We start from the raw sequence: 16,027 nt of genomic DNA, 5'->3' as shown, positions 1-16,027 counted from the left end.
AGGAATCATACAGAATCCAGCTTGAATTATCATTTGACTCATACACTGTTTACCCGACTGATGCAGATACACTGGATACATGGATACATTAAATCCAGAGAACAGTTCATACACAAAACGGACTGTATCACTCCACTTATAAAAATCTAGATATATTCTTTCACAATGAACATATACAGTGCCTTCATACAGCATGGCATACAGAAGAGTTGCAAAACAAATATAATCAGCGGGCTCAGGTCTATTTCTAGATGTTTGATGGATTAAGGATATATTCCCATAGGTCCAGTTTTTATTCTCAATAAATAAAATGAACTGAATACCATATGAAATAGCAGAGATAATGCAGCAGCCATAACTACTGTGAAGAAGTGCAAATTAGTGGAGCAAGGGTGTCTAGTCTGCATATCTACTGCATATTGGTTAAATTATAATTAGGTTAGAAAGTTAAATAAAAATGCAATAAAAGATATCTTGAAAGAACCCAGAGTATGATGACAGCATGCTATTACCAAACCAGAAACATGAAACTCGTTGCAGTAAAAACTCCTTATATTTAACTGATTGATGATAGGACACTTAATGTCAGCAAAATATCAGCATTGCAGTCAAATTTGTAAGCTACTTGCTGTACTCCCTTCTGACAATAGTCAAAGACTGTGACATCACCTGTAGGTTTCCGAGGAGAGTTATGAAGCCTGGATTTAGCTATTTTTGCTTTCTTTGTCATCTTTATGTCTGAGCCAGAAGTTTCAAATTTGTTAAGCAAATGAAACATTTTATATGGCCTGTGCCTATATGTGTACATTTCATATCACTTTGTTATAAATCCACTATGGTTATAAAATGGTAACAACGCAATCAGTAAGTATTGAATTAAAAAAAGATTTGATTTTGATAATATAAAATATATTGCGTGGCCACAAATTAATAATGCGTGGGAACAAGATGATTATGTTGTAGCCAAGTTCAAGATGTGGTGGGATTTCAGTTTTGGAGTGATGCTTTTTATTATGCACTGAATAAAGATCATTTATACGGAGCCCCTAAAGGGACATGGGGAAAAAAAATAAATGAAACGTTTCTTTTTTTTTCCTCCCATGTCCCTTTAGGGGCTCCGTACATTTACACTTTTATATTCAAGATTATAAACCTATAATTCTGCTGGGGTTGAAGCTGTTTAAAAATCTATTAAAAAGCAGTTTTCAGCTGTTATCTCTTCCTCACTAGGGTAGGCACTCGCTCTCTGTGGCGACCCACTCTCCAAACTATTAATTCACCAGGTAGTTCACCTACTGAATAAGAATGAAACAATCAAGTTATTTACAGTGAAGGGATACAGTACATGACTTTCCAGACCCTGATGCTGAAGTCAGTAGAAACTAGCCTTATAGCCTTAGATTCTGTTTAGACAACTTTGTGATTCCTTTATGTTATTCCATATGAATGAATTAATTTCTTTCTTTTTTTTTTTTTAAATAATGATTCTATCACTAATTTGTTGTGATTTTTTCTCCTCTGTCTGTGGAAGCTTCTTTTCTGAAAACCTGTTAGCTTCAAGCTGTTACTGTTACAGCTTGAAGCTAAATCAATAAATTGTATTACATTTTGCCTTCAGGCTACATATGAAATGAGGAGAGAGAACAACTTGCTGAAATTTCTGTTGGACCGTGGAATACCAGAAAAAAAAAAATCATAAACAAACAAAAAGATCATATGGAAAATGTTGAAACTATCTATACAATTAAGAATGTCCTGCAGTGGTTCACTGGTGATACCTTTGGGCATACATATGACATATACAATAAACATACATAGATGTAAGATCATAAGCTATTATGACACATGGCAAAATGGCAACAAACACCTGCAATCTAGCAAGAAGGTCCCGTTGAACTAAAAGTAGCCTAATTTTGGTCTTATATGAATATTACTTGGATTTATGTATATTTTCTCGGCTTGCAGTACCTTATCATGGGGTTCAACCACGTTCACAATAAATTACATGGTAACAAGTTGCAGTCTATAGCCATAAACAATCAGGTAGATGTGTATATTGTAATTATTGATGAACAATGTCATAAACATGTCACACATTTACTAAAGAGCATGCAAACCACAAACCAATTCATATTTGCATTGATTCTGTGGCTCAACGAACCCTGATACATTTTGCTGCAGTATTAAAGCATGCCCAGTCCATGGGAAATTTCATTCATGTTTTATAAATTAGATATGGTAAGTGCCTTAAGCTGTTGTTGCTATAAGTGTCTTGCTCATTTTGTTGTTCACACAAAGGAAAAAAAATGAGCCACACAGCATAGACTCATTTCTTGTAGAACTTGAAATGGGTAAAATGAGGCATAGATTTAATATCTGAAAACTTACTGAAATGTTGCACAGGAGTCCAACCAAACTGAGGCATCAGACTCAGAGGTCGTAACTATTGACTTTTTTTAACAACAGGAATCAGATGTCAAACTGTAGAGATATCAAATATACAGATGCTTAAAGTGACCATATCATAGATGAAAGAAATTAACAAGGAAGAGGACTGTATGTTGAAGATCTAAGTAAAGACCAAATGACAACTGAATTAATCAAGATAGAGCAAGGACAAGAAGACCAAGGTAAAGGTGAATATGTTATTCCTGAGCCCTAAAATATATATGCTGCTCAACAATTATATGTAAAATATGTAATTTCTGCCGCTAGAGGGTCACAGCAAAAGAATAACAAAAGACAAAGTATAATGACTTTGTGAAGTTACGTGGGATCATGGGAGTTGTTGTCTTCATCATAATTGCGGTCAGCTTCTCCCAACTAGGATTCCTTCAGTGTTAAAAAACAAATACAGCCGTTTAACCTTAAAAATCTGTGTTTCTCTGTCGCTGTTTGACTGACAAACAACTTCCTGGTGGGCCTGCTTCTACTGTTAGTTTAGCTTGTTTCTCTAATAACTTAAGATTGAGAAGTTCTGGAAATCGTGATTAAAGTCTGTGATTAAAACCGGTAAAAACACCAAAATAATTTTGCCTTAAAAATGTCACCGGAGCCAGTAACTCCAGACGTCCGATGACTAAAATCGTTCATCCACTTTAAATATAAAAAATTATCAAGATCTAAAAAGGGAACTTTAAGAATGTGACTTAAACTAGATCAATTTTTATGACAGCTTCTGGCAGACAACCACAACGGTGACACATGCACAGAAGAGGATATTACATCATTGATAGGCAACTGGTGAAACGCACCTATATAAAATGAGGGATTTCTTTCGGGTTAAATGTTGTTGGAAAACGTTTGGAAAACGTTTGGAATAATGTCAGTACACAACTAAGTAAAATATATGACATGGGTACAGTGTTTATATACATTTTAATGCAAAGATGTCACATATTATATCATTAAGTAACTGTTGGAGCATCACTCAGTGAGTGGAACTGGATGGCACTTTGCCTTGGGAGGAATCAAAGCCAAGGTCATCATGTAGTGCGAAGGGGTAACTGCTTTGCTGACCTCCTGGTAGCCTTTATTGACACCGATATCATGGAAGATGGAAAGGCTCAGGTGTTTTCCATTGCCTCTCAGAATTCCCAGTCGAGTTTATAGAGACTTCTGCATTACAGTGCCGACTTCAGGACCTCCATATGGGTTAATGACATAATATAAATTCTTGAAGCAAACTAAAGCAGATTAAATTGTGCACACACAATTGTCACCATGATTTTGTCTGTTACCCAGTATCAGAAATTGTGTTGTTTGAGTCTCATTCTTCAAAACACGGAATAATAATTGTTGTTGCTGTGCAACTGTCTGTCTGTCTGTCTGTCTGTCTGTCTCTCTCTCTCTCTCTCTCTCTTTCTCTTACCCTTACTGGTCGGGGCAGACGACCACCCACCTAAAGCCGAAGGGTCTGTCCTAGGTTTCTGCCTCTTAACAGGCAGTTTTTCCTTGCCCCCGTCGTCAAGTGCTTGCTCATGGTGGTACGGTTGGGTCTCTGTAAATGTTATAAGGAGTTCGGTCTAGACCTGCTCCATTTGAAAAGTGTCCTGAGATAACTTCTGTTATGAATTGGCGCTATACAAATAAAATTGAATTGAATTGAATTCAATTGAATTGAATAAATAACTTCCAACTTCCCAAACCAAATAATTGTGGAATTCACCACAATGGATGATGTATAACGTTACTTACAAATCAGCTCCAAACAAAATTGATCCTCTCGCTTCTTAAAACCTCTCCTACCCCTGCCTGAACCTGCTGTGTCTTTATCATCCCGGAGTCATAGTCCTTGTTGGTGCCACTGTAAATAATCCGGCTGTTAATAAGCCAGCAGTAAATCCCCTCCATTGTCGGAGGCTGTGTCTGGTCCCACATATCGTCATACCCCTGCTAACGCCGGCTCTGTTGCCCGCTTGCCTGACAATGGCACTAGTGCTCATATCCGGGACTTGGAGCTTGAGTCAGCTAATAGGACCGCTAGCTAGTGGAAACAGCGCAGAGTCATAGAGAGCACCGGTAAGACACTTTCTGTGTTACAAGAGCAAAGGTCTTTTTAAGTAACATTGTTTTTGTTTTTCTGCGACTAACCAACAAATGAAAAGTGGGTTGAGTAAGACTCTTCTCGATGAGCAATGGTTTAGTTGACTAGGGGACAGCCCTTTTTAATGAACTTTTATTTATCTGTAGTTTTTAAATTTTTATATTAATTTTAGCTACAGTCCCTTCCTACGGAGCCCCCCTGGTAACATTGGATAAAAAAAAAAAGCGTGGCAACACATTAATATCTCGTGGCCATGCCTTATTATCTCGTGGCAACGAGATAGTTAATGCGTGGCCACGAGATAATAACGCGTGGCCACGAGATAGTTAATGCACGGCCACGAGATAGTTCACCTTCAGTAGCGGGATGGTTATCCATATGGAGCTGTCAGTGATGCTGTTTATTATTCATGAATAAAGGTAGTTTATAGTCTGCTTTTCTATTCAAGAGTAGCTTTGTTATTATTGTCATGTCGAGTGTAATGTCAATAATAATGCTATGATGGGCTTGAGGAGCTTACGTCTAAGTGAAGCCGGACATGTCACTGTTGGTAATGCTAAATGCAGTCCCTCCAAAAAAAACGCAATTATGCGATCGCATAATTCAATGCATAATCAGCCAAAGTCCGCACATTTATTTATTGTCAAAGATGCCGCACTTTCGCCACATAAATCGCCGAAATTAATTCAAACTTGTCCATGTTAACAATCAACAGTCTCTGCATGGAAATGACTGCAATAATTATCCACACGTTACTATCTCGTGGCCACGCATAGTAATGTGTGAGTCAGTGTGAGTCAGTGCTACTCAATGCAAAGGTGCCAAAATAACCTTGAACCAGAGACTGCTGTACCAAAATATAGATTTTATTTACAACACATAAGAAGTTAGGAAAGGGAGTAAATTGTATAATTCATACATAAATCAAAACTAAGTCAACAAAAGAAATACACAATTTGGGGCTAGGCTGTACAACTAGGTAGTTGTAGAGTTAAGCATAAAATTAATTGTAGCAAAATAGGTAGGCAAATTAGGAATAAACCATGCACACAAAACAATTTAAACCAAATCAGAACTATTCAACAGCATTCAATGTACCTACCTACACATAGCAAGCTAAGTTGACTAAAACCACACAAAGCACACATGCAAGATGGCTACTCTACCCCCTGTTGGCTGATGTGTTCAAACAATCGCTCAAAGCTTTTAGACGTTAACCAACATGAAGGATCTAATAAATAACAGTTCTTTTCACATCTTTAATTTAATAAAATGAACTTAAAAAACATTTCACTTTTCTAAACATACAATATTAACATTATGTTTTACCAAACCTAACAAAGGCAGGCCTCAGCTGCTCTCTCAGGTGTGTCTAACAGCATGAGTGAAAGGGGCAGGTGAGCTTCCCTCCCCTTTTTAGAGACTCTGCCCCTCTTACTGGGTCCTAGTGCTTGCCTTCTGTTGTCTTCCCTTCCACATTAGTATCACTCATTTGTTTTAGTTTTTAGTTCGTTTTAGGTTTTTATATTATAATATATATATATTTTTTTGTCAGGGGCAAGATTTAAGAAGTTCAGAATAGGTATTACAATACAAAAAAAATTACTCACAGTCATGCCTGTCTCAATAAACATATAAATCAATGCCTCTTCATGTTTGACAAATTAGAATTTTTAAAATACAAGTACCTCATAATTGTATTTAAATACAGTACTACTACTAGTAAATGTCTTGCGTATGCTCATTGCCAGTGTAGCTTATAACTATTTGATATCTGGTGCATTGCTAACAGAACAGCTTGTTCAGACATCTGGATTTTTATTTGAGACCTATACCCCCCCTTTTTTTCTTTCTTTCTCTCTCTCTCTCTCTCTCTCTCTCTCTCTCTCTCTCTCTCTCTCTCTTTCGTAAAGAAACTACAGGTGACTGTTTTCTGGTTACAACTTCACATTTACATTTAAACTACATATATATGGCAAGTAAATTAAATTATATGAAAAATGTGCCTTTTCATGGACATTGTACAAAGAAAAGTGTATGAGTAAACACAGGGCTGACATCAGCAACTGTGCTGCAGCCATGCAGCTGATACGCTCTCAGTGTGAACACCACAAGCGTGCCAGACGCAGCAGTCACACACCGGAAACGGCACACGCTGCTTAGGCGGCCTATGTGAACGAGGTGTTGAAAATGAAATCCAATCTAAATCCTCAATCTATCTAAGCTTGGTGACAAAGGTCAAAGACTAGATGCCAAAAAGCATCTCTGAGCATATGCTCTTTATTCATGAATAAGAAAGAGATATTTAAGTCTCTCCCAACTTGGAAATATCTTACTCATTAGCTACTAAATGCCCACTGTGTTGCTGTTTAGTGTTGAGCAGATAGTGTACAGGTTTATGGTTTAAGAGCCTTCTAAATGAAAACTACTGCCTGCTGCTGCTGCCGGCCTTTCCCACCAACAGGGAACTGGCTCTGTTCCGGTTCAAGCACCTAGTTTTGAACCATTCGCACCATTTCGACCATTCGACCAAACATAAATTGGTTCGGAACCTACGAGCGGCCCATTTCATACATCTGATACATTGTTATCAAAATATCAGTTATAGCTGCTTTAAGGACATGGAAATAGACACAATTAGCCATCTTCCTTAACAGATTTTACTTTGATATAAAAACATTTTACTTCCATCTTTGTGACTTAGAGAATCATTCACACAACTGCAATTCGACTTTATTGTACAGTTGTGTTGGGTAGTTGTGTTAATACGATATGATTCTGCATAGAATAAAAAATAACACTTCATTTACAGACATGAATCATTTACTGACTTCACTTAATTTACTTACTGAAGTGTTTACTTCATCATCATATCATTTAAATTTGGCTAATGTGGGAATGTATATAATAGTTAAATATATAACATTTTTGGCAAAACAAAAATCTTTTATGCCCTTGCACTTAATAACTGTGAACTGTGAAAATGTTAGATATGCCACCCAGTGGTTGAATTATATTACAGCACCGCTTGTAACACTTGTTAATATAGTCTTAAAAAAACCTTTTGGGATGAATTGACTGAGCTATATTTTATCACAAACATAGAGATTCAAACAAAAGCTGCATAATCATATGCAGTTTTAAAACATTTTATTATTATTGATTAGTCTTTATTTAACATTATACATAATTGTATTTGCAAAACACAGATATCAACTAGTTTCATTAATATTGGTTTTATCAGGTGGCAGTTAGATAGCTTGGTCACATTAAAATGTATTAACACAAGTGTTCCAGAAACATGGTTTATAGGGAGGCTTTGTGAAAGCAGTGTTCTGCCTCAATTACAGGATGTGATCCTGGTGTTCCTGGTTGCTTGTTGTTGCAGTGCAGAGGAAGGAACTTATCAGGAATTTCCTTTAAAAGAGGAAAGTGCCCCCTTCCTTTCTGGAGAGGCTTTGTGCTCAAAGAGAGACACGGGAGAAGAAAAAGTTGGAACAGTCTTGCACAGATGTGATGTGTAAGTTATTGGATTAATGCAAGTCGTCCTTATTAGCCATCCATTTTAAAAGATCATTACACCCTTTGAATGGTGAGGAGTAAATCAATTTCTCAGGTAAGACCAAACATTTCTTCAAATGTAGCATGTATTTTTCACAAAAGCTTCAAATACATTTATTTATTACCACAAATGATGACCAACATTTTTACGTTTATCCAGTTGCATTTCTCAGGTCAGTTCCTCAGTTCCATAGTATTTTTACTGTGCATTCTGGTTATGGTATGTCCTTGGTTATGTTCAGATGTGCCTAAAGCAGTGTATGCTATTGATTCAGAAGGTACAGTAACCTCGACTGGTTCAGCCATAAATGGAACATTAAACATAATTTTCTCATACATTTTTAACTTGTCTCTCCTGACCTCCAGTGGGTGAAAGGCTGCAACCCATCCCTGCACCCTGGTCATGGACATATCAGGTCAGGGATGTAGTATAGTATTTGATATTGCTGTGAATCATCATTTATATGTGTGCACACTCTGCAAGTGCTCGTAAATATGTGAGCATGTGTTAGTGCGTGTTGCGTTTGTCATTGCATTTTATTTTATGAGCTATAGTCTTATGAATATGGTCAATATTCAGACATTTTTAAAATATCACAGCCCACCATACACATTGACATGCAAGGCCTTTTCTTAATCTTTCTTGGAAGCATAAGCAAGATATTTGCTAGGATCTTGTTTACAGTTGTAGCTTGGGATGGAGGTGGTTCCCATTCACACGTGTATCCCACACAGCAGAATACTTCACAATGGTATAACCCTGTGATTACAATGTATATATATATATCCTATATATATATCCTATGTATATGTTTTCTTTACATGGTTCTTGGCTTTCCATTGATTTACATTACATAATGTATGTATAACACAATCCCCTTTTAATATCATTTAAAGCATTTAACTTACAGCTTGATTACTGGTGCAAGCAGAGAATATCCACCAATCTACGCACGTAGGTATGTTCACTGGGGAGGCAGATGTTGGATGATAATGTGGTTTACCACACCAGTCTGACATCTGACATCTCATGTGTCATGCGGAGTGCAGCCAGATGGTGTCCTTGACTTCTGCAAGAATAAAAGAGGTTACCCAGTGTGATGGTTTCTACTATACATTAGATCTTATCTCACTCTAATGGACCTTTATTATAATGATACACCTAGACTGTATAGACATAGCGTCCTCAAAATACCCTATTTAATAATAATATAATTCATTTAGAATCCATTTGCATGTACTGGTAGATAGTACACTGAAGATTAGAAGGATTTGGAAACATTTGTTAATACGAGCATGTTTTCACTGACTGATAAGTTTAAGGGAATTACTTTTTTTCTCACTTTCATTTTTAGAATGAATGTGTTTTGGGTATAATACAGCATTTTTTATCATGTTAGATTAGGTATCAAGTGCAAAGGAATATCAAGTGTCCCCTGGACTAAAATAAATTCACGTGGGACATAAGAGGAGAATTTTTTGTGCAATGACAAAAACAGAGGGGATATTAAAGTCTCTGTTTTTATCAGTTGACAGATAATGACATTTTGTGATTAATGTATGTGTTAAAAGATGGAAGTTAGTGAAGGATTACTATGAAACCAAGAATCAACATAATTAGACAACATATTAGTTATGAAATTAAGTGGGCAGTTATAATCCTTATCATTATGTTCAGTTCAATAAAATTATTATTTACCTTTTTAATGCCTGTAGTAAAGAGTGTCCTATTCAGGTTGTAGAACAGCAGAGTGAGTTTAACACCACACTTTTATGTACATGTAAACATAATGTATTGCATGTTCTTACGGCTGGTTATGGCATCATTTAGTACATCACCATAAAGAAGTGTGTGGAACATAATCAAACCTGTGATCAATAAATACTCCAAAGGTCTTGCTGGATTGAATTGATGGTAATCATTATTCTAGTTATGAAATTAAAGATGATCCCTGTTGTGAAATAGTAAATGTCAAAAGGTGAAGTCAAAGGTCCAGCAAACCAAGATGGCTTCCTTTGCAGACAAAGGAAACCCCAGAGCAACTGGGGTGTTGTGGTTGGATATAACACATTTAAGCACCCTTTCAATTATCAGAATCCCCAGTTACTCTACACTGGTCCTTTTTGCTAAAAAAAAACAACCTAATACAATATAAAATATATTCATAAGCAGAGAAAGCGCTCTCTAAAAAAATCTGTATGTTGCCTCTTGACTGTGAAAATAATGTTTGAAGCTCATCCATCCTTATTGTAACTCTTGAATGTTGATTCAAGATGATCCACACACTTCATGCAGTCTTTCAAACTCCTGTAGTTTCTACCATACAGTTCATTGTGAATAATGCATTGACCTGATCTTAAAACAGTTGTGGGAAAATCCTTGTCTCGTAGTTATCATAATCTGTGTTGTTGTTTGTGTGAAGAACACAAAACGATATTCTTATCTAATGTTAGTAGGAAGGACTACTTAGCTGTAAATTGGTTCTGTCAATGAGGCATGAACATTTGCGATAAAAAGTGTCTTCCTCTGCTTTAGATATGTTATTTATAATCAGAGAATGCAGGTGATGTGCAGTCTCTGAGTGGAAGATATTTAAGCATATTTTTATAGATCAGATCAATGCCTGTCCTGATAATATGAGCAGTTTAGGAGATACTAGTGGACACAAAAGCTACTTTCCTCCACTCTTTCAAACCTGCAGTGGGAGGTGGTGGAGGCGGATGAGAGGTTGAGAGGTTGAGTGCAAGGTTCTCCTCTCTTGTCGTGGAAGTGGAAATGAGTAGTAGTAGTAGCAGCAGTAGTTTTCATCTATTTTTCACAGAAATAAGAGTTAAGGTCACTGCAATTTTATAATGTCAGTGTGTAAGCTTGTAGTGATGAAAACCATTAAGACACTGTATTAATTGGGAGCTTAGGTGCAGAACATTAACCTTGATCGAGTTATTCCAATGTAGAAATCCCAAATTCCTGACCAGTTGCTATGGAAGTATCAAGTAGATAGGATAAGGTTTGTTGTGTTATCAATTCATTTTTAAATTCAGTTACCACCATACTGTATACAGTTTGTTCTTACAACTGGATTGACAGCAGAGAGTATCTAAAACACCCAGATCCAATAGTGTTGACACGATACCATACAGCAGGAGTTCTTCTCATCTTTTTTGGAAATGAGGATCAGCAGGCAAACAATGATTCAAAAATCCTGAATCTCTGAAAATGCAAATGTTTTGGACACAAGCAAAGAAAATTCTCAGTGTATGCACACTTAAGGAAACAAGTTTCCACATCCCAGTCGTGTAAATTGCAAATATTTAATTTTTTTATGTTTTTTAAAGACTAAAGTCTTCAGCAGATGAATGTGAAAACAAACTCTGCACATAGCCTGCATCATTCTCCACGCTGAATGAGGGATGATCAGCTCTTCTCTGATGTTTGTAGCCTGGTAGCCTACAGTATGCCTGGGCATTTAGAATCACCACCATACATAACTCTTTTCATATGCTAGTGATGCTGTCAACATTGATCATATGTCCTCAAATTACCTTGAACAGTGTTCCACTGTCCCTTTGCCCCTGAAGTGTGAGTTAAGTTGTGGTATCTCAGTAACCTTCAATTGTGCAGTATTAAGCTCATACCGAAGCAGGATCTATTTTTGAAATGTAAAAGTGTTTTCTGAAGCCTTGACTGGGGAAGAGGCAGCTTACTGACCTTGAAGGTACATCAGTATGTAGTTTTTCACGTGTAATCGCAGGGGGCTTTCAAGACAGTGGCTGAAGGAGAATATTTTTTCTGCATGGCTACATACGCTGAGACATTCCCCCACGGGAATCTGTTTCATGTGGGAATAGCAGACTGCACAGCTGTATTAGTATGCGATGAATTTCACTTGCCTTTAAGAGTGTCTTGATGTGTGTTGTTTATTTATGAGATAGTTATTAATGTGCCCCTGCTTTTCTATTTATGGATGAGCATGTGTATGTATCCACATACATTGTAATGTATTTGAAGCTCCTACTAATAGTCCTGGTAGTAGTTAGTAGTCTTCCTCTTTGCGCAAGCAGTGATTTACTTTGTTAAGGTGTGACCTCATCATCCTGGCTCCATGATACCCCACCTCCCCCTCGCAGCAAGATCAGGCAGCCCTGTTATCACACACACACACACACACACACACACACACACACACACACACACACACACACACACACACACACACATGCTCACATGCTCAACCACACATACATATGCTCACACAGGGACACACAGAATAGCAGCGGAGTGGACTGGGCAGGGCTTGGGAGATTTTCTCATTTTATATCCAGAGTATATATATCTATCTCTCAGTGTGTATGTGTCTCTGTGTGTGTGTGCGGACAAGCAGAGAGAGAGAGAGGGAGAGAGAAAGCGAAACAAGGGAGGCGAAGGGGAGGGAGTGTGGATCATGCATGTGCATTAACTCAGCTCCAGCGGCACAGCAGCAGCAGCAGCAGCAGCAGCAGCAGCAGCAGCAAACAGAAACAGCAGCACAGGAGGGAAAGAGAGAGAGAAACACAGAGAGGGAGAGTTGGAGGGAGGGTAGTAGTCTGAGGCACAAGAACAAAAGCTGCAGAGGACTGCTTTCCATCTCCACTAAAAGAACAACGGAGGAGTATCAGAAGGAGGAGGGGGTGGTCATGATAGTAGTGAGACAATAACGGAAGAGAAGAGGCACATTGTAGTCAGTGAGGACTGAAACCAAGGCTCTTCTCTTCTCTGCTCTCCATGTTTTTGGGGACTCAACGTACCATCGCCTTCGTCTCCAAACCCAGAAGAGGATGTCTGTGTCGGGGAAGAAGGAATTTGACGTGAAGCAGATCCTCAGGCTCCGCTGGCGCTGGTTCAGCCATTCATCCCAAGGTTCAGCCGGCAGTGGAGGCGGTGGCGTTGGTGGGGTGGGAGGCTACATCCAGCAGGATGGCCTGGATCACCGAGGGACGCCAGTCCAGGGCCGGCTGAAGAGTCACTCACGGGAAAGAGGCGTTGGAGGACTACGGAAGACCAACAGCCCGGTCCACAGCATCTTGGCACCTACGCCTGGGCCCACACCTGTCTATGTCAGAGCGGGTCATCAATCATGGCACCATCAGCAGAACACCATCCAGGGTCTCCAGGTCAACGAGGAATCCTCAAAGAGCAGCTCCTCGCCCAGCACCACAAGGAAAGAGGACGCCAACACTGGCCAGGAAGATGTGAAGAACAGCACAGAAGAACCTGCAGAGGTGGAGGCCAGAGAGAGGTATGGCTGTTATGAGGTGTTAGATACTTAGGAGACACCGATTTATTACAGTCACTTTGCATATCAAATACTCGCTCGGCAGAAGCCAGATTATAGGATGCTATTTTGGGAATCCTGATGTTTCATAGTGAAGCTATAGCTGCTAAATAAAATCTGCATCTAATTGAGAAAGTCTGACGCCTGAGGCAGCACCCCAGGATTAAAAAGTAAGAATGTTTTGTTGTGATCAGGCATGATGAGCACAATCCTGCTTTAAACAGTAAATCTTATCTACTTAGCAACATTTCTGAGACTATATATATATATATATATATATATATATATATATATATATATAAAGAGTATAGCTGCAGCCTTTTAACTTCATTCAATATTTGCACTGCCATTCTGCATGTAGATCCTTTAATTAAGCTAAGATTAAATTATCTGCACAGCTATCATTTTCCAATTTACTCAAGCTCTGCAGCTGCCACCATGGCTCACCTGGGGACAGCTCACTCTCATTGTCCACAGCATGTTAGGCAGGATAAACCAATAAAGCATCGTTTTAATTATTCAGTAGACCAAAAGCCATGTCTTTTTCTGCCCCCTTGTCTGTGTTGTGGTCCAGATTACATTCACTGCATGACTTTACCTTATTCCTCACACTATTCAGTTTTTACATATTACACTAATGCATTCTTCCATGGAGTTAAAAGTGGATAGCGGGAAAGAGCCATTACATCACGTAACACGTACTGGACCTATAAAAAGAAGGAGCAGTGCAATCACATGAATTATCTAGACTGCCACTATAACCTCTTTATAAGCCAAAAGCTATCATAGCAAGTGGCTGGAGTAGGTTATTTAATTTCTTTTCTACCAAAATCGTTTTTATGCCAAACTCTCAGGGTCATAGATATTTTTTCCAGCTATAAATCCCTCCCCCTGCTTTTCCAGGTTGTGTTTTTTTTTCCCTCCCTGTCTTCCGTGTGATCCTACATCTTCTTCCAGGAAGTAAACAGGTTAGAGATGTGTGTGTGTGTGTGTGTGTGTGTGTGTGTGTGTGTGTGTGTGTGTGTGTGCTGTCTGGCAGAACACTAAAAGCACCTCACATCAAGGATGAAAAGTCCAAGCTTCCTTTTATCTTGTCTGTGACATTCTGAGGTGATTGGTCCTTAAGCTTTGCTGCTTCCTGCCTTGCTTTTGTTCCATGCACCTGGTGATGAAATGAACAGTGAAATTGAACCAGTTCCTTTGTTTAATAAAGAGCTCACTGTGATTGAAAAGATAATTCTAAATACATACTCTCTGTCTACAGCCCAAAATTTGCTAATATGGATTAAATGAATGCCACGGGCAGTGGACGGTCGAGTTCCCTGAACTGAGCATGAATTATTCTGAGTTAAGATAGAGTTTTGACGATCCGCTCTTCGTGTTGGCATAATTGGCAGATGTTCATGTTTTGGGGTCCTAGTGTGTGAAAAGGGCATGCATAAAAGATGTGCCTCACAGTAAAAATGTGTAACTCTCCAGCTCTCAGGGGGACCTTGAGTTCATGCTGGCCATGTAAAATACAGCTCAGCCATCATATTTTGACAATGATACTAAAATATTAAAATGATTCTGCTCTGTTGGACCATAAAATGTAACACTGGCTCAGTACTCGATTGCTGTGATATCCATTCTTGAATTTGATCATCAGTGAGGAAATCTGACTTAAAAAAGTATTTTGTTATGGGTTTGATTCTTTTCCCCACCCAAACTATTAACAATATACACAGAAAATAAATCTTCCTTTCTAAACAGCAGTGTATCATTAACAATATTGACAGGCATATCCATCACTTTCTCCTTTCATATAAATAAATTAATCACCCTGTCAGCAACTGTTTTACATAATTATTAAATCAAGCGATCTGTGTTTTCTGATCATGAAACGGCTTGAACAGCAAGAATGACAGCAAAATTTAGTTTGAATAGTTATGAGGGAAATACATGTGTTGCATGATGCCACTTTTCAATCAAGGCTGTGTTTAATGGAAATGCAGTCACTCGATAACTGTAAAGGACTGTTTCTGGGAATGATGTTTGGACAAGCACTGCATCTGTAGATGTACAAGGTTGCACAGTGAATTAGGCCAGTGACTGCACATGGCTTGCATGTTCATCGGCGGCTAAGCAGATGTGTGGATGTCACTGAGATATGCACATTCATTTACTCCACCAGCTGGGTGGCCCTATTACGTCTCACATCATAAATCCTTGACACATAATTTGTCACAATCCCTCAGGCTGAATGTAGAAATGAGATCTGTTGGCTGTAAGACATTCAAAAGTTTTAGCCGTTCCTCTGTAGTTGGAAAATATGTGTCAGTCATTTTGGGGAACATGCCACTCAGTGATTAGTTTTATTCACACAATGTCTTCAAAGAAAGCATCCTATCAGTTCCTTCCTTTCTTTCATTGATTTGGTTTCAAACTTTTCTTAATCTTTTTTTCAATCTGAACTTACTGACAAAGTCAATAAAAACAGCTCATCCTAACATATTGGAATAAATAAAGTGGTAAAACTGAAAGCATGTATGTATGTATAAGTATGGTTAAAAAGGATGAATCATAAATATATGTGTTCAAAGTTGTTCACATATGGCAGGAAGGTAAT

At 38.3% G+C, this 16,027-nt stretch overlaps 1 protein-coding gene across 2 annotated transcripts in view; it reads left to right on the top strand.

Annotated features, from left to right (window-relative positions):
• The first annotated feature begins 7,999 nt into the window (after positions 1-7,999).
• The window catches only part of klhl4 (kelch-like family member 4), a 29,897-nt gene continuing 21,869 nt past the window's right edge, over positions 8,000-16,027 (top strand). The window contains exons 1-2 of one of the 2 annotated variants that reach the window (XM_051420694.1): positions 8,008-8,162; positions 12,917-13,383. In XM_051420694.1, the coding sequence (XP_051276654.1) occupies positions 8,136-8,162; positions 12,917-13,383 (494 nt within the window). In that variant the 5' untranslated portion in view covers positions 8,008-8,135. Of the gene's footprint in view, positions 8,163-12,916; positions 13,384-16,027 lie in introns of both variants that reach the window. The other variant, XM_051420695.1, reaches the window with a different exon arrangement.

This window comes from Dicentrarchus labrax, unplaced genomic scaffold, assembly GCF_905237075.1.
Source record: "Dicentrarchus labrax unplaced genomic scaffold, dlabrax2021, whole genome shotgun sequence".
NCBI classification, from domain to species: Eukaryota; Metazoa; Chordata; class Actinopteri; family Moronidae; genus Dicentrarchus; species Dicentrarchus labrax.
Note: the sequence above shows the minus strand (reverse complement) of the source record. Positions and strands in the feature narration are given on the sequence as shown.